We start from the raw sequence: 20,286 nt of genomic DNA, 5'->3' as shown, positions 1-20,286 counted from the left end.
GTTTGTTTATGTGCCGATGGTAGAAAGGGACATAGGGACAGAGGTGATAAGTGATGAATAACTCCTAGAAGGGCCATGAGGTGATGGGGCCCAGAGCTAAGGAGGAAAGATCAGCTGTGGGTACACTTGTCACTGAAGGAGAATGGGAGGGAGTATACATGTGGAAGACTGGTGTCAGGATGTTGAAGGAGTTTTAACCTGGAGGTTTATCATTCATCACTGAAAGAATAATAATAGTCCCAACAACAACTAAAATAATATTCACACTTCTGTAGAGCTTACTGTTAGCACCCGTCTAAGCATTTTACATAGATAAACTCATTTAATTCTCACAGTGGCATTTAGAATTCATCAGTTTTAGCATTACTATCATCTTCCCAATACTCTCTAACTGGTAAAGGATGCTTCTGGGATTTAAACCTAGGCCACCTAGCTCTCCAGACCATATTCTTAGCCATTATCCTTTGCAGCATAGAGACCAATACTGCTTCTCAATATTAAGAACAGCTCTTATTTACTTGAGATCATATTTTCATTGTTCGATGAGTTTTCTATCTCAGTTAATCCTTATAGTACTTCAATGGGGTGATTATTCTTATTCTCCATGTACATACGGAGACATTGAGACACAGAGAATAAATAACTTGCTTAGGGTCACCCAACTGGCAAGCATGTAGATCATCTGCCACATGGAGAAGGGATGGTATTCGGGTCAGAGATGTGAGGAGAGTGAGTGGAGGATGTTAGTCACCCCAATGGAACAGAAACCAGAACTGATTAGAGCCCAGGGAAGGAATGCCAGGCAGCACAGAGGACTCTGGGTGGCAAGGGGGTGGGGACTAGAGGTTATGAAACTATGCTGCATCAACCAGTTTAGAATAAAGGGGAGAAGACACCTTTTAAAGCCTTAAAGAAGCAAGAAGGTAATAATGATAATATTAATACACTATTATGTTAGTTATCTATTGCTGTGTAAAAAGAGAATACCTCAAAAGTAATGGCTTTGTATTAGTAGATTCTTGCATTGCTATAAAGGAATACCTGAGACTGGGTAGTTTATAAAGAAAAGAGGTTTATTTGGCTCAGGGTTCTGCAGGCTGTAAGAGAAACATGATGCTTGCATCTGCCCCTAGTGAGGGCCTCAGGAAGCTTCCACTCATAGCAGATGGCAAAGGGGGAGCTGGCACATCACATAGTGAGGAGAGGGAGCAAGAGAAATGCCAGACTCTTTTAAACGAAGAGCTCTCATGTGCACTGACAGAGCAAGAGCTCCCTAATTACCATGGGGAGGGCACCAAGTCATTCATGAAGGATCTACCCCCATGACCCAAACACCTCCCACCAAGCCTCACCTCCAACATTGGGGATTACATTTCAACATGAGGTTTGGGGGAGACAAGCGCTCAAACTGTATCAGGCTTCAACAGCAAACACTGATGATCTCATAGTTTCTGAGGGCCAGGAATGTATGAGTGGCTTGTCTGAGTGGTTCTGGCCTGGGCTCTCTCTTGAGGTCACAGCCAGGATGGCAGCTGGGACTGCACCATCTGAGGGTTTGGATCGAGCTGCAGTATCCTCCTCCAAGATGACTTATTCAGGAGGTCCTTGCCGTGTGGACCTCTTTACAGGGCTGCTTCATCATCTTCACACATGCCACTGGCTTCCCCCAGAGTAAGTAACGTGAGAGAGAGCTAAGAGAAACCTTTTTATGACCCAGTTTTGGAAGCCACACACTATCACTTCTGTTTTATTCTATCCCTTAGAAGTGAGTCACTGAGTCCAACCTAGACTAGGGAAGAGTTTCAAAGAATTGCTGGAGACATTTTTTAATCACCTCACTCATACATGGTGATTTCTAAAGGATGTAACCTCTTTCAGAACTCAAGAGCCTTTTCCCACTGCCAGTAGGTTCTGTAGCTGAATGTACAGGGTTCCCCGCAGGACTGGGCAAAGGGAGCAAGTCCATTTGTGTGGAAAGCATGAAATGAGGACTGTGCTGCTCTCTGCAGTGTGCAACTTAAGGGACACATTTTCAAAGTGCTGCAGAAAGACATAATTGTTCCACCCATGGATTTCAGTGGGAGTCACACTGCTAATGTATCTGGGAACTCTTTGGAAATGGATTCCTGGGTTTGCTGGTCTCTTGTTTGGATTGCTGAGCTGAAAGGCAGCATCTAGGTTTCAATAGGACCCTGCTCTACACCTATCCTTACAGCCGAGGTGCCTGAATGAGAAATAACCAGCCAGTGGCCCTGCTGGCTCAGGCCTAGCTACAATTGTGAGGACACACAGAGCCTTTCTTTTTTTTCATTTCATTCTCTCAGTCCTGATGTTCCTTTATCTCAGATGCACAGGTTCCTTCCCACTTCTCAGCGGTATCCCATCTTCCCTCCCAGAAACGGATGCCTGATCCTAAGAGAATCTCCCCACTCCTTTTGTTTCTCTCTCCAAAGCACAAAGCCATTTTGCTGCCTGCTGGTGGCTTTCCTGACCTCTGTATACATACAGTTCTAGATAGCTCATCTGGAAATAATCTGATCAGCTATCAGAAGGACTTTCATGCCCAGCTGAGCCACTGATAAAAATGTCCAGCAGTAAAACCAACCCTAATATCGTCTACAAATTTACAAGCAGACTGGGTCCTCTGGCTTCCCTCTTAAAATCTACATGGGATTTAGAGAAAAGAGTGGGATTAGTGGGGCAAATTTGACCAAGACACCTCACCTCTCTGAGCCCCTATAGTTCCTTCCACCTATAAAGTAAGTCTTCAATGGGTTAATCCTTGGAAAATTGTCCATCACAGTGCCTGGCATGCAATAAGTGATGAATAAATCCTAATATTTTTCATCCTAAATTAAAATGATGGTGCTATTAGGAAAGAATGATTGTTTGGGCCACACATCCACTGCTCTGCCGCTTGCCTGGAGCATGTTGGTACACAATTCAGCAGGTAATGAGGTTTGGGTTTGCAGAAGGCCTGTGATTTTGATGGCACAAAAACCTGATTTAGTCCAGTTCAATTCTGTTTGGAAAAGTAGTCCCAGGTCATCAAACTGCCCTCGCATCGCAGAAAGCACCATAAAATGGAGGAGACCACAGGACAGGAAAGAACTACTTTTCTTTCTGTAGCCAACACACATTGAAGGTCACTATTCTGTGTTAACTTGAAAAGAGCAAAAGCACTGTTTAACACAGGCTGTCCAGACTCAATTTTAGAGATAGGAAACAGAAATTAGTCAAGTCCTCTAATTTACAGGTGGAAAAACTATTGTCCGAAAGTTTCTTTCAATGAGTCTGTTTTGAACATTTATTGTGAGATATTACCAAGATGCATGATTGTGTATCTCTTCAAGCCAGCATAATATTTATCACACATTATATTTCCTCAAGAAATTCTTAATGAGTAAGTAAATGAATGAATGAATTCACAGACTTGCCCCATGTTAGAAATTAGTAACTAGAAGAACTAGAGCTGGAACACCCGTCTCTTGATTTCCTGTTTACTACTTCTGGGTGAGATCAGAAACGCTTGAAAATAGCTAGGAAAACTCAAGCAGGTTTCTTAGATTAGCTTCTGAATCACTGATTTAAGCCCATGCAGAAAACACAAATGAAGCACTCTGCCTGACTGAAGGCTGTGCCATAGTGTCTCTGAATCAGTCCCTTCCTGGGTATGATGATGTCCCTACTAATGCCTTCTATAAAAGGGCTTTTACCTCCATTCACCTCTTAAACAGCTCCTCCTTCACCTCAGAGGGCCTCTTTCTTTCAAAGTCAAAGTATACAGAGGCCTCGGACCCAGAATTTTATCAGTCAGCCAGTATTAAAAGGTGTACAATGGATTAATGAGGCAAGAATTCTCTCATTTTCTCTTGAGGGACAAGAAAGAGAGGCAAATGTCATTACTTACAGGTATTGTGGCCCACGATGCTCAGAGAGTACTAAGTGTCTAAAATCCGTTTCTAAACACATTTCTCTTCTAGATATACATATTACTATTTTTTATTTTTTATTTTGAAAAAATGTTTGTGGGTACATAGTAGGTATATATATTTATGGGGTACCTAAGAAGTTTTGATACAGGAGTAGTCATCCCCTCAAGCATTTATCCTTTGAGTTACAAATAATTCAGTTACATTCCTTCAGTTATTTAAAAATACATAATTAAATTATTGTTGACTATAGTCATCCTATTGTGCTATCAAATAGTAGGTCTTATTCATTCTATGTTTTTTCTACCCATCATACTACTGTACTTACCAACTGTAAAAGCTCACCTGATGTGAAGCCCTTTCAGACACCATTCAGCCTTTCTCAACTCAGGTTTCTTATCTGAATTGTAAAATGGGAAATTGTTTGAGTGACTGTCTTCTCAATTCTCCAAAGATAGTACATAACGTGGATCATCCTCTGCTCTTAGGAAAGAAAGCGATCCATTATATGCAATGGATGCTGCAGGGCAGTAGGACTTACTTTCTCTGGAAAGCCTGGCTGAGAAACATGCCACGGTAATCCAATATACCTACAAATTGTGAACACATCACAATAGTTCTTACCACACACCCACAATTCCAAAAAAAGAAAAGTTGTCTTTTACAATCTCTTAACAATGAAAATGGCTGCATTACTTCCAAAATTTTTTCAGAGGAAAAAATTCATTTGTATTCATGTTATTAAAAGATATTTTTTTAATTTGGAAAGCATAACAGGAAGATTAGCAAATCTTTTTAGATATGTAAATTATAACTCACACAAAAATAGATTGCTGGTCTGTTTGCTATGAAGAATATTAAACGGATTTTGTAGGCACATTAGACCAAACTGTATTCCTTTGAGGTATTTGGGAAGTTATTTCTAACTTTTCAGTTAAGCATCAAATAGTTTCAGACTATCACCCTCTTAGATGCCTGGGAGGATATGGCAAAGAAAAAGCACTTTGCATATTTTGCCAACAGACTGCTGATTTTTTTTTCTTTACTTACATTGATTTCTATCTCAGGCAAAACAAAAGTCACTGATTTGTCTCATATCATTTCCTTTTGATCACTTGTTTACAATTGGAAAATCAGCTTATAGTTGGTAAAATAGAGCAGAGGCGGAGAAGGAATTAACATTTATAGAATGCCTGCTATGAGCTTGGCATAGTGCTGCGTACTTTGCACATATAATCTCACCTAATCCCCAAGAGGTAAGTGGTTTTATCATTTCCCTTCTACAGATTAAAAAAGTGAGACTCAGATTCACACAGTCATTAGCAACACAGATTCAAACAAATTTCCACGATTCGTATGTTCAGAATTATTCCAGGAATCGGCACATCTTTCTCCAATGATGACTGAAAACTAAATTAGGTCACTTTATTTATTTTTCAGTTTTTATCCCTTATTATTCAGCAGACAAATTCTCTGCCAAAATATGACCACATTTGACTTGTTTCCACATAAGATCAAAAGAAATGGGGATCAGTAAGATGAAGAAATGGAAATTCATGAGTGAAACTGTAAATTTGACCCTTTTGCCGTGACCAGTTCAGATGTGCAGTGTTCCCAAAGAGCCGCTGAGCTGTGTTCCACAAGAAAAGAAGGTCAAAAGTCAGAAGACCGGAGCACCCATGTCCTTAGAATACAGATACTGTATATAGAACATAGTTAGATGATTTAATTTTCTTCTTTTATTCTTAGCTTATGGTGAATATATCAGCTTGACTGAGAATTATTTTCATTCCTTCATTCATTTGAAAATTTTGTTTTTATTGATAGTCTTTAAGTAGGTTCATAGGAATTAAAAAACATGGGCTTATGTCTCAGCCAGCACAAATGCCTGGTGTTCACTCTTACACACAATTTAACCTCTAGAAAACCCACTGTCCCCTGCCTCTCACAGACTGCTTGGGTCTTACCCCTCCTTCTCAAGGAGTCTTACAGGAACTGCTACTAGAGAAGACAGAACAGTAGCTAAAGCATGTTCTTTTGTCTATAAGCACAATGCAGGGGCACTTTAAGAACAGGAGAGTCTTTCTGCTGAGCCTCTTTCAATAAAGCATTAATATTTATTAACTTTCACTCTGCTGTACAATGAATGTTTTATGATCAAAAACAAGAAGCAACAAAATGGAAATTTTAACCACAAGCAACCTACTCTTCCAGTGATAAGGAGCTCAGGATGGGGTTAGCAAACCGCTGTCTCTGTGTTTCGGGGGACTCTTATGCAATCATCTAGACAAAGGAGTCATTGATTACTGCTCCATGCAATTACAAGAGACAGTAATCAAAAAGTTATAGACTTCTTTTATCAATAAGAGCCAACTAAAATGAAGCTGTGAATTAACCTTAAATCAATGCTGCATTAACAAATTCTACATTAATGCTACATTGATAAATTAACATTATAGCAATACTACATTAAATTAATGCTACGTTAACAAAAAAGTCCTATATATTAATAGGACTAGGCTTTTTCAGAAGCTCAGAATTATATACATATTTTACATTTAAATTAGATCAATCCTTAAACAATTCAGAAAAGAAAGGATTTTTTTTTCAGTGTTGGACAAAAGCATGTCTGTCTCGTTTGCCTATTCATTCATTCATTCATTCATTCACTATTTATTAAGTACATTTTATTTGTCAGGCACATAGAAATGTGGGATTTTGAATCAGTTTCAAGGTCTAAAAAAATGACTTACATGAGTTCTTCACTATTGAGGACTGCCCTTATAAATCACTTTGTAATTCCTTTAACAAACTACTCAATCTTACTACAGCTTTTTATAGTGAGTTATTACATACTGAAAAAGAACAAGAGCATCTCGACTCTATAATTAATGTACACACTGCACAAAGGCACAAAAATAAAAATTCAGTAGCATTTCTTTCTTTCCTGTGAATTTTGATGATTCAGTACAGTGATAGCTGTACTGAGACCATGTAACAATTAGCCTGTTGAATATTCTCTTTCTATAATCTTGAGTGAAGTTCTTACCTAAATATTTTAGGAGTAGATTTCCAACCCATCATCTTATGTTTCCACTGGGTCTAAGCAGTGTGAGAAAGGAACATAAGCATAGATTTTTGGAATCAGGCAGACCTGGGTATGAATTCTGATTGTGTGTGTGGTAGACTCTCAGAAAAATTACTTTACCTCTCCATTTCTTGGTTTCTTCACCTACAAAATGAACACAAGAGCATCTACTTTGCAGGATCATCGCAAGGAATATAGATAATATGTATAGAGCAACTAACTCACAATAGGTATTGCTGTTCTTTTTATACAAAAAAAAAAAAAAAAAACCAAAAGGCCACACTGAAATTGCTCTATTTTAAGTAGTGTAATTCACCATGAAATTAACAACAAAAAAGGTAGAATGAGACAGAGTTGAACATTTTGGGCCTGATTCATATCTGTCTCATGAGACAATTATTTTCTATTCAAGATTTCTGCCTAAATAAGGTATCTAGTAAGAACAATGCTGTTTTTAAATAAGAGACCTTCAAATTACTGAATGGGATTGACAGAAAGGATCACATTTCTCCTAGCTCCCCGCCACCGTCTCCAGAATTATAATTGTTCTGCTGTGCCTATTAATGTGTGGACATGATAAAGAAAGGAAAGAAACAAACTAACAAGATGGTAACATTATTTGGGGCTCATTAGCAAATAGAAGGTTGACTTCAAAATGAAACAACAAACAAACTGGCATGCCAGTTTTTTAGTACAGTGAGAGCACATCTCTATTTTCTGCCTCATTTCAGTAAGTAAATAAATACTCATTTAAGCACAGTCTTGCTTTGAATAACTTTTGCCATAAATCTTGCCTCTATCCAAAGCAATACTAAGAAGAAGATGTAGACTGTACTTTCACTGTACCACAGAACTGATGTTCTTTCTTTCTCTCTTTCCTCTGTCTGATTCTCCTTTTCGTGTCTTGTGTTCTTTTTTTCTGATGTCTGCCTCTTCCATTTGATACCCTGCAGGTTGTCCGGCCATATCAGACCATGTCCAATCCCATGAGCAAGCTCACTGTTCTCAACAGCATGCATTCCCACTTCATTCTGGCTGACAACGGGACCACTGGAAAATATGGAGCAGAGGTGAAACTTCGGAGACAACTGGAAAAGCATATTTCACTCCAGAAGATAAACACAAGTAAGTAGTGGTTGTTCCCACTGGCATGCCTCGTACGAAGTGTGCTGAAAGTGAATAACTTTAAGTACACCATGCAGCAATGTAATAAAAACTTAAGCAAGTTTTAAACACGAACCATGATTTCTACTGAGCCGGAGCTTAGAATGAGAGGAAGTCATCCAGAGGAGAACAATTGGAGGCATAAGAAGTGATTACACAATTAGTGACTCCAGCTTCTGTATCATGTGTGAAAAAGTCAACTCCATCTGGGGTATATGTATGCAGATAAGCTTTCTCTTCAAACTTTTCCTTCATCATCTGCATGGTACTCTAAGGAGAAAAGGCACCCTAGAGAAAATGCTTCTATTCATTAAGCTTTTTTTGGTGGCTAAACAGAAAAGCAAAAGAATCAGATTTTGATCTTAGCACCGATCTGGCTGTGCAAAGTCATTTCAAAGAAATTGAACATTCACTCTCTAAGCTAAAGCATCATGTGAAACTATCTCCATGAAATTTTAATTGTCTCAATTTTAAGTATGTATTCATTGTCTCTAGATATATATGGATTTAGATATAGATAGATATATATGTGAACCACATAGTACATCGTTACACTAATATTATCTCTTAAGTGCATAAGAATCTCTATTTGCTGTATTTATTGTGTAAACATTTGTTTTAACTGTGAAAGGTAGCATCATCAAAACAGTAATGCTCCCCAGATCACTAAGTGGCTTGCATTTAAATGCGATTTAGGTATGAAAGCAATCTACTGTCCCCCTCACAAAATAAAATTCAATTTGTTTTTATAAAGTAATAGGTGAGGCTGCATGGCAAGCTCAAACTTTGTGGTAATTAGATGTCCCATCAGGGAAACTTTGATCTAATTGATTGAAATTCCAAAGCCTACAATTCCAAGGAGCAAAAGATTCCCTTTGACTAGATGAGTTTTCAGAGGTTCTGTGTACTGTGCTTCAACTTGTCCAAATCACTTTTCTCTTCTCTAGATTTTTCTCTGCACCTGCCCCAAATGGGTCTTCATTGCTGTAGCCACCTTCTTCCAAAAACTGGGATGTTAGCTTCATCAGACCACAACTTCTCCTTCCTACACTCTCTTTTCTGATCCTACCTTTTAGGGACTGCTACCATTTAAGTGTCATGTTTTGTGGTTTCATGTTTTTCACAGTGAAACCTGAAATAATAAATTTTGACCTAGGTCTGAAATAAAAATTATATTAGGAAATTTCCTTCCCCAACTGTCTTTGGAAAGAAGAAACCCAAGTGTTATTATCCCAAGGTGAATATCTTCTGGAAACAAAAAGAGTAGAAAAGACTAGAAAATATACGGAGACCAGCAGAGATCAAATGTAACAAAGCACTGTGATCAGTGGGTGGTAGGTTTTGCTGTAAATACTAAAATTGAGTTCCATTACAGTACTTGATAGAATGGGCAAATGTTATGTAATCAGTGATATCTATTTAGGTTTTTATAAGTGACAGCATGACTCTTTGTACGCCATCAGGTTAAGAATGAGAGCTTAAATAGGACTGAGCTGGAAGCTGAAGAGGATGAGAGCAAGGAAACAAGGAATAAATTCACGGTCAAGTTCAGTACTTGGTAATAAGACAAAATCGGTCCAGACAGGCAAAGCATGTCATTGTGGCAGGCCCTGGTGGCAGCTGGGCTGGTTAGCCAGTAGTGTGGGTAGCAGGCCTAGGTATGTATTTGTGTAAGTTATGCACCCAGCAAAGGGGATGGGAGCTGGAGTTAAAATCCAGCCAGAGCCTAGGTTTTAGTCAAGCCTTGGTGCCTTCCAGAATGCCCCGAGGAAGGGGGTGCCTTTTTCTGATTGATCATCCCAGAGGGAGTGCCCTTTTGCAATGTACGTGCCTGGCGAGGTGCCTTTCTTCAGAAATGGCAGAGCTGCTGCGTGTATGGTTGGCACTGCAGGGGAGGCCCAGGGAGGCTCATGGACAGTGGCCGGGCCCCCCTGAGGAGCAGAAGCCAGCAGCATGGAGCTGAAGAGCAGGCCACAGTAGATGGTCAGCGTGTCAGGAATGCTGGAGGAGTCACCACCAGATAATACTAGTCTCTGGGTAGATCATCAGGGACACATCACATTCCATTTCTGGAAACACCAGACCTTTGCTAGATTATCAAGGCAGGTAGTGGCACATGGGCACATTGACAAGCAGGGACCCGTCAGGAGTCTAGAGTACAAAGGAGGGGAGAGGCACAGATCCGGGTACCACGGGACTTACTTTTGGGACTGTTTGTGGCTTCACAGATATTCACCACTTATATTTGTGGCTTCACAGAGGCCCACAGTCTCCTCTTCCAGTGAATATATTAATAATTAAATGGTAAGAGGAAAGTTATAAAAGCCCAAGAGAAATTCTGAAGTCACAGGAAGTGAAAAGGCCCAAAGTAAGGAATTTGTGCATGAGCTGTAGTGAATGTCAAGAGTTGGCTCCTATAGCAGTTCTATCCCTGAACTTAATAACGGTAGGGTGACCAGCTTCTCTCGGTTTGCCTGGGACTTTGTTAGGTTTAGCAGCGAAAGTCCCAAATCCCTGGGCCCCCTCAGTCTGGGCAAACTGAGATAATGGGTCGCCCTACAAGTGAATGACTCAGAAGTCATTAGGTCAACTTCCCTCATTACTGTACTCAGCCCCCAAAGTCGGGCGGAGCGGCAAGCTCCTTAGAGGGTAGGGAGTGATCCAGGCTCTTTGAAATAGATAAAGCAGGACCTTTGAGGTCTCCATTCAGTTAACAGCAAAAAATGCTCACTGAAAACACAAAGGCCCTCCAGAACAGCACTGACAAAGACACAAAGACAGGCAAAAGTAGACCGGGTCTTAACATGAAAAGCAGTAGAAGAATACAAACCTTTAATGCAATCCTCAGTCAGCAATGTAGAATAGCAAATCTACTTTCTAACATGGACATTTTGTGGTTCTTCTTTTTAAAAATAAAATTTTATGGCTGGGCACAGTGGCTCACACCTGTAATCCCAGCACTTTGGGAGGCCAAGGCAGGTGGATCACGATGTCAGGAGTTCGAGACCAGCCTGGCCAACATGGTGAAACCCATCTCTATTAAAAATACAAAAATTAGCTGGGCATGGTGGCGGGCACCTGTAATCCCAGCTACACAGGAGGCTGAGGCAGGAGAATCGTTTGAACCCTGGAGGCGGAGGTTGCAGTGAGCCGAGATCGTGCCATTGCACTCCCGCCTGGGTGACAGAGTGAGACTCCATTTCAAAAAAATAATAAATAAATAAAAATAAATAAAATTTTATTCTGTAAGTTTATCCTAATAATTCCATTTACTTTTTCATTTCCTGCTTCAGAAGTTTAGGAAATCTGATTTACAAATGTGGAATTCAATTTCCTGAAAATGAAACTCTATACCACAGTAACAGTGTCTACCACCTCTTACACTCAGGATGGCCCCAGGGAGGTCTGAACACCCCTCAGCATCTCCTTGCTAAAGTGCCATGCCCCCTCATCACTTAGGGGTGACCTGCATACTGTAGTATCCTATCAACTAGCCTGTTTTGTTTTCTTACATAAATGGTGTAATCTTCTGAAGAATATTTCCCCTAAACATTAAGTGAATCCTGTTCAGGAGACTCATAAACCCTTTTTCATCAACATGACAATGATCACTGAAAACACACTCCAAGCCCCAGTGTTTGACCTTTTTCTCCTCACTCTGGCTTTCATTGTCCCTCCTCCCCCGTGCGTTCCTACAGCCAACAGTCAGGACTGAAGCATCATCATCAGTTAGCGACGGGCTTTGTTTATAAAAGAGAATCCTTTCAGACAGGAGCAGGTACCTGCCTCACAATGCTCTTTTATCTGCCGTATATAAACTTCAAATTTAATATGCAAGGAACAATTTCAGTCATTCCTTTAGTAAATAAATACTGAATTCCTATTATGTAGCAGTCATGGTTAAGGTCTAGAAAAGCAGCAATGAACAATTCATTGAGCTTACGTCAAGGGGGCAACCAGAGTCATAAGTAAGAAAACGACTAACTCTGTGGTGGCCGATAGTTTTTAAAAAGTGCTTTCGAGAAAAATAAAGCAGAGTAAGGCATCTGTCTGTGCACTTGTGTGCGTGCACATGTGTGTATTGAGAGGATGGTTTCCATTAGGTGATCAGGAATGGCCTCTCTGAGGAGCTATCATTTCTGCAACAACCTGAATGAAGTGAGCGGCCGGCTGTGAAAGAGCGTTCTCTGGAGAGTGAAAGCAGGAACTAAGCCACCAGGTGTTCAGTGAGGAGCAGGGAAAGCTTGGTAAAGAGTTGGAGCTTATTCTAACCAAGATTGGATCTGGGACATTACAGGATCTCTCTTAGTATTTAAAACATCACTCTGCTGTTGTACGTACAGATTAGATTGAGATAGAGAGCAAGATGAAAAACAAGGAAATGCCTTCAGGAGGCTATTGCAATAAGGCAGGTGAGAGGTAACTGGTTTGAAAAAGGATGGCAGCAGTGGAGGCAGTAGAAAGTGGTTGGATTTTGTGTGTGTGTGTGTGTGTGTGTCTGCATGCGGTGCGCGGGAGCCCTGCAGGGGAAGCTCAGGGAGACTCATGGACAGCAGCCTAGCCTCCGTGAGAAGAGCCTAGCAGTGCAGAGCTGAAGAGCAGGCCATGGCAGATGGTCAGGATGCCAGAGATGCTGGAGAATCCGCCATCAGATGCCAGTTTTTGGGTAGATTGTCAGGGACACATCACATCCCATGCATGAAAACACTGGTCCCTTGCTAGATTATCAAGGCAGGTAGTGACACACGGGCACATTGACAAGCAAGGACGCAGTCAGGGAGAAGTCTGGGGTACAAAGTAGGAGAGAGGCACAGACCCAGATACCAGGGGACTTACTTTGCGGAACACACATACACACAGTCACACACACACACAGAAGACAAAGCTTTGTTTTTGAAATTGTGGTAAAATAAATATGTATAACCTAGAATTTACCATTTTAACGATTTTTAAGTGTGCAATTCAGTTTCATTAAATACATTCACATCGTTTTTGTGCAACGATCACCACCATTCGTCTCCAGAACGTTTTCACCATTCCAAACTGTAACTCTGTACTCATTAAACACTAACTCCCCATTACTCATTACCCCTTCCCCACAACTCCTAGTAGCCACTCTTCTACTTTCTATCTTTATGCATTTGTCTATTTTAGGTACTTCATATAAATGGCATTATAAAATCTTTGTCCGAAGATACATTTTGAAAATAGAGCTCAAGAGGGCTTGCTATTGAATTGAGCATTCAGGGTAAGGAACAGACACTTCAAGGGTGATGCATGGTCATCCTTTGAGACACCAATGTATCCTTAAAACAATGGGATGACATGAAAGCGCCTAAGGAGTAAGTGTTTACAGAAAAGAAAGGGGCGGAGGACTAGTCTCTAGGGAATTTGTACAAAGTTTTTGAGAAGGGGTGAGATTCCACGCAGAAATAAAGAACACGCACAAAGAAAGAACAGGAGGAAAAGCAGGGTATTATGGGCACAGATGTGGGTAGGAGGGTACACTTTCTGGTGGAAAGATAGGGTGATTCTCTAAATATAGCTTCTATAGCTACATAAAATAATACAGGAGGTTATTGGTTAGGAGTGTATAACAGGACAAAGTGTTGAAGATTAGAGACAGAAAAGAACTACAGTCAGTTTAGAGACTGGGAGAATGAACAGACTAGGAAAATGTAGAATTCTCATGCAGCACAGTTGGTATTTGTGGTTGTAAATTTAAAGCAGCATGAATCATCAGAGTTGTATGGTTTTTTTCCAGCCATGTTCAGTTACAGTGGTAAAATAGTCATCAATCTGGGATTTTACCTGGCAAGTAGGAAACAGAGATGAGAGGCAAGAAAAAGAAACTGATTTTTTCACTATATATCTGTATCCCTGAAGTACCATTAGTGTCTATGAATGAAAAAAATGTTATGCCTGACATTTAAAAGAACATAAAGTCGTTAATCAAGAGTAGATTGATGTACAGAGAGATGGTTAAGTAAATTATCAAAAGTGACCCACACCTTTAAAGTATTTAAATAAACAGGTTCATAAATAATTTGTAATACTTATTTTACTGTTGAGATATTTACATAAGTTGGACCACCTTAATATATTGCTGGAAACATAGTAGCTGCTCAATAAACATGTGTTAGCTTAAAGAGTGGATACCAAGGGACTACTCCAGAAAGTAGTATCTATGTATCCTGGTAAGAATTTAAAATTCTTATAAAATTGTTATTATTAAGGAATGTTATTATAACAACCCTATAGCTATCATCCAGCCTCTACATTTATCAGCCCTTGGCCAATCTTGTTTTCTCTATCCATATACCCACCTACTTCCTCCTCTGAATAATTTTGAAGGAAATGCAGACAGCGTGTCATTTCTTTTATAAACATTTCAGTACAAAAGCATTTTTAAGCCAATGTTGACCACACACGGGCTAGATCTTAAAATATTTCCTTAACTCAGTAGCAGCATCATGGCAAATATTGGTCTAAGAATTTTTTAACAATTCTTTCAAAAAATAAAAATTAAGAAATACACTATTGCATGCTGAAATTTATCTTAAAGATTTAACAATCATCTTTTCTAGTTGCAAATTCAACTTTCAGCTAGCCAAAAACTATTTAAAATGAATATTACATTGCAATTCTTAGAATTCAAGATTAGAAAAACCTTCAGCAATTGTGACTTTCTTGTTTAAGGGTTTAAAGGAAAGAGTATAACTTTTGGGAGAAGGGGAAGTCTTTGCCTGTTGCTAGTGGCATAAAGTAACAGTGGCAGGTAACCTGGGAGTTGAGATCGTCAGGGCTCTGTGACCTTGGGCAAGTTATTGTATTTGACTTTGTTTCTCCATCTGTAAACTAGGGATAACAATTTCTCACAGTGAGTTGTGATTAAAGGAATCAACATATCATTCTGTTATGTGGCAGTTCAAAAACATCGATTCCTCTCCTGCCTTCTTGGTGGTTCAGTGCCATGTGCCATGTCTACACAGCCTCACTGCCATAGGTTCCAACCAGAGACTTGAACCCTCTCCCTCAGAGCCCAGCATAGCCCAAGGTGTTCATCCGAATGTCTTATAACAGGCTCGGCGCAGTGGCTCACACCTGTAATCCTAGCACTTTGGGAGGCCAAGGTGGGCGGATCACCTGAGGTCAGGAATTCGCCATTGCACTCCAGCCTGGGCAACAAGAGTGAGACTCTGTCTCAAAAACAAAAAACAAACAAACAAACAAACAAATGTCTTATAACAAATCATAACCTGGCTCTGCTTGTTAAAGAGAAGTCTTATACTCTCTTTAGTTACAGAAAGGTTCAAAGGGAAAAGTGGAGGCTCAAAATTAGATTCTGCTGCTTATCACTATGCCTCTATTATTTATTACAGAGTAATTTAATAGTCACTGCAGCAATAAGAAATATATTCTAAACTGTAGTTGTCCCTCCTGTCTCAGTAAACAGAGAATAATAGAGAAAATTTCAGCTTTCTTTAAAAATCCAAGCTGTATCAGTGTCTTCGAGTACTCATAAATGGCAGTAGGATTGTTGAGTACTCTACTTGTTGCAGGTGTAGGAACTTGAGCTGAATATGAATTGACCCAGACTATATCTTGAAATATTAGATTTGAGTCAACATCAGATTTTTTTTCTTGTAATTTACCATTTTATTCAAAAAGATTAGAAGAGGACAGAAATCTAGTTCTTTTCAGGCTCCATTTGATTGGGGTGTTATTCCTTTGTCTTTGAATTATATTTTAGGTTAGGCTAAATGGACACTTTATTTGGATTGCACATCTAATTAGATTGTGAACATCAACCTTGGGTATAGGAAATTTCATTACGAGGCTAGAATTTTCTGACTTTGTTATCTCCCTACTTGAAAGTGAAATCTATGTCATATGTAATCTAGTCTAAGGGATTATTTCCCCATGGCAGACCTTATAGATATACCTATTTTGCAATATTAATTGATAGAGTGTCTGGGTAGGCTTAGATTTCCATAACCAGTGCTTTTGCTACTTTCAGAGTTTGCATGGGGGAAAATTTGAAGCTCCATTTTTTTCTTTACCGTAGAGTAATATCTGACATTTGAGCGTGGCCTCATCTGATGAAGCCACCTAGAGTACCTTTCTCTAAAGCAGCAGATCAAAATGGGCTTAGCATTTCTAAGTAAACAAGGAGCAGAAAGGATTCATAAAATGTAATCAAATTTGGTATTTGAGGATATTGGCATTTAGAAATATCTGCAAAAATATGTTTTATTATAAAGTTCCTAAACCAACACATCCATTTATCTCTGATTATGTGCCGCCTCTAGGAGACATTTTAAAATGTGATAGGTGGGATTTGGGGTTGTCACAATTTCTGGTGCTTATTAATGGCATGGGAGAGGGGCCAGGAATGTTAACATCCTACAATATGCAGGACAGTCTCACATGAAGAATTGCCTGGCCCAGACACCAACAGCATCTCTTAGGAAACACTACTCAGAGCATGTTACCCTGAGTTTTCTTTTTTCTAAATCTTTCCCATAACCCTCTCCTCACTTGGCAGGACCACACCCTTCTATAAAGTAGCCTATACAAGTATAAAGACATATGTAGAGGAAATGTTATTAGTGAATGGCAGTGAGATTCAAAATACATATTTAACAAATCCTGTGAAGCCTCTGGCATCCTAAATCCACAGCAAGCTGGACATCAGCCCTGGTACCTCCTTCAAATCCTAACGTCACTTGCTATTGGGAAGTTCTTCCCCATATCTAATTTCACTTACACTGGATCTTAAACCTGTTATCTCACAGATGAGGACAAAAGTCATTGTCTGTATTAGAGCTCTCGGCATATACGAAAACTAAATATACTTGAATTGACCTTCTTCCGTAATAGCTGTAGGAGGCTGTTTTTCATGGGAAGAGACACACCGACTTGCTTAACAGGCAGAACTAACTCATGAAGCAAATCAGATCAGAATTTCCAATTTGGCAGCACCCACTTTTAGCACCACTGCTTTATATGTTTCAGGCTAAGGAACTCCAGAAATGTGCTCAAAGCTGGGCACCTTCCTGTCAGAGTCCTTGACGCTCAGAGAAATCCTACAATCCACAGTGATTAGCTGACTTGGAGGAGAGGCAAGGGCCCAGAAATGTGGGTGCTTTACCTGTGGGTCCCTGGACAGCCTTTTAACTCGAGGGCATTGCCCAGGATATTGTTTAATAAATCAAGGTTTTAGCAGTATAAAGAGTTACTAAATTGAATGCAAAGAGAACTCTAACATTTAATCTATAAATTACTGAGAATTATTTTGGAAATAGGCCGGAGGACTAATATAAATCTTGAGTGAATGAATACATTCATGAATCATGCTTTTCAAAAATTCACATTCCATTTCTGGTATATGTCTTTCATTTCCCTGGACTATATAGTAAAAACCCTATATGTATTAGTAGTTTTCTTTTGTTAAATTTTGAAGCCAATTTGTCGTGGGAATCTGACAGAGGTTATCTAACGAGCACCGCTGACGTCCTCAATAAATTTACCAATATCTCTGACGCCAACACTGACGTTAATGTTGTGCACAACAAATGTTCTAAAAAGAGTTTAAGTGACTTGACCCATTCGCTTTATTATAAGAGATATAACAGTTCCAAAAAGATACCATAAATATTTTAGTAATGGCAACATGATTGAAATAAACACGTAGTTTCCTGGGAAGCTCTTTTTAAAGATTATATATATGAATAAACAATATATAATAAATATGACATATTTATTTTTATTCTTATTATGATGGTTAAATAAGTCTCGTTTCTTTGCATTTATAGTAAATAAACAGAGACCAAGACTGGGTGGTCTGCAGTAGCACGGGGAGACAGGAAGATGACAAAAGGGAGGTATGATGTATGAGTTTCTAATGAGAATTTCTTCTGGGGAGCTTTCCATTTTGGAGTAGCTTGTGTATTCACATAGTAAGAGATTAGATTGGCAGGAGATCTTCAGGTCTCTTACCCAACACTGCCAACCTAGCACGACACTTTCCCCGCTGGGTCTCGATACAGTTCATAACCGTATAGCCTTAGTTAGGACACAAGTTCTGCCTCAGTAATAATGACTCAAAATAATAGATGCCTCAATGAGACAGGAGTTTTTCCTATTCATGTGTTACTCTGAACATGAGTTCAGCTCTGATGTGGGTGCCTCACTCCTGTTAACTAAATCCCACCTCTCACATTTTAAAATGTCTCCTAGAGGCGGCACATAATCAGAGATAAATGGATGTGTTGGTTTAGGAACTTTATAATAAAACATATTTTTGCAGATATTTCTAAATACCAATATCATTTCATCTCCTTTGCTCTGGCACTCCTTGTTTGCATGGTCCACGGGAGCCTACCGTCACATCTACATTCTGCCCAGAAGCAATCAGGAAAAAAGAGCAAGGTGAGGGCCTACCCTTCCTTTCAAAGGCACAGTGAGGAAGTCACACACACCATTTTAGCTCACATCTTGTGTGTCAGTATTTTGTCACATGCTAACACCTTACTAAAAGGCGATTAGAAATATGTAGTCTTCATCCTGGACAAACACATAGCCAGCTAAAATCCTATCACTATGAAGGAAAGGAAGGCTAGATATTGAGAGACAGATGGTCATTAAGAGTTGGCTGGAGTTGGCACATGAGATAAGATGTATCTGCCACTCATAAATAAGATATGTCTGTGTATTCTAATGCGCTCATTGAAGAACCTCACTCAAAAATAGCTCCTGCAGCAAGTCATAGCTTGCCCTTTTGCTCTTTACCTGTGAGCTTTTTAGTGATAAGTCTTGCACTAGCTCTGGAAATCAGATTGAGACAAACTGCCTGAAAAAATATAGATTATTTTAGACCATCCTGGTTTAGTTAACTTTTTAAGTTAACAAACCTAAACAGATCCCCTTAGCCTCAAAATAACAATCGCATATGCAGCACCATGCATAACGCATCTGCATTCCCTAATGGATCCTTCACCACATATTTTGTTACACATCATTTGGTAACATTTTAAGTTCCAAAATATTAAAAATAAATAGAAGTGTTTCTATGACACTGTACTCTTGATGTTAATGCTTGTAAGATAAACCCTGGAAGATAATTCCAATGTCATCTACACATGCCAGTAATCTTGGCAGCAGGCAGTAAAATGGAGGTTGGCCAGCCTCTCAAATCCATCCTGGAAATAAAAAGGTTATAACTGGGTCTTGGCCCTCTTGGGGGAAAAGAACAAGAGACTTGTCTTAGGGAATAAAAGCAGCCATCGTCTGACTCTGTTGAAACATTTTAGGAGACTCTGATGAGCAGATGAGTTTGTGAGGGATTTAAAGGATTCTTGTACCAATTATCTAACTTGAAATTCTTATACTTTAATAACACCTAAGTGATAACTAATGATTTGGCAAGATACAGACAGTCCTGAAGGGCTCTTGAAACCTTCGGAATGCCAGTAAATATATAATTGAATGTGTTTGCTGACAACAATTATAAAAAGATAATTACTAGCTAGAGTTCTCTTAATAAATAGTGAACTGGGTCACTTTGTTTTAGAGATCAAGATACACAGAATCCAACTCTAGTTAGTTTTTGTTTTCATAATTTTAGCTTGCATTATTCAATGAAACCTAAATGGTAGCTCTATAGACAGCTGAGATTTCCTTTCCATCTTGTTAAGTGAACAAAGCCTAGGAGTATCTGTTGTCTTAGATTTAGTGAAACCACAAGCAAGCACTTTGAAAATAAACCTTGCCTTTTCTCTCGCTATACTCTTGTAAAACAATTTCTTTTTTGTGTGTGTGTTTAATATTTATTAAATCCGTATTTGTGACACGCACTTTTTAAAATACTAGGGACACAACATTGAGGGAGAGCGAGAGAACAAGAGAGAAAATGAGAGAGAGAGAGATCTCCTATCAATATGGAGCTTACATTGTAGTGGAGATAAAAGATAAACTTTTCAATATATTATAGTACTAGAACTTAGCATTGCAAGCAGCAAAGAGAAAAAAAGCAACTTCTTTTCTTTAGCATGATAAGATAAAATAATTTAGTCTGCTTTTTAGTTTTTGTTTATTTTT

At 39.2% G+C, this 20,286-nt stretch overlaps 1 protein-coding gene across 35 annotated transcripts in view; it reads left to right on the top strand.

Moving 5' to 3' along the window:
- TRPM3 (transient receptor potential cation channel subfamily M member 3) overlaps positions 1–20,286 on the top strand; it is a 903,691-nt gene that overhangs the window by 614,685 nt on the left and 268,720 nt on the right. For all 35 annotated transcript variants that reach the window (XR_012424787.1, XR_012424786.1, XR_012424789.1 and 32 more), the window contains exon 6: positions 7,974–8,145. Coding sequence is in view for 31 of the 35 variants with exons in the window: in XM_015437271.4 (XP_015292757.3) it covers positions 7,974–8,145 (172 nt within the window). In the remaining 4 variants the exon portion in view is untranslated. The remainder of the gene's footprint in view (positions 1–7,973; positions 8,146–20,286) is intronic.

This window comes from Macaca fascicularis, chromosome 15 (genome assembly GCF_037993035.2).
Source record: "Macaca fascicularis isolate 582-1 chromosome 15, T2T-MFA8v1.1".
Taxonomy (NCBI): Eukaryota; Metazoa; Chordata; class Mammalia; order Primates; family Cercopithecidae; genus Macaca; species Macaca fascicularis.
Note: the sequence above shows the minus strand (reverse complement) of the source record. Positions and strands in the feature narration are given on the sequence as shown.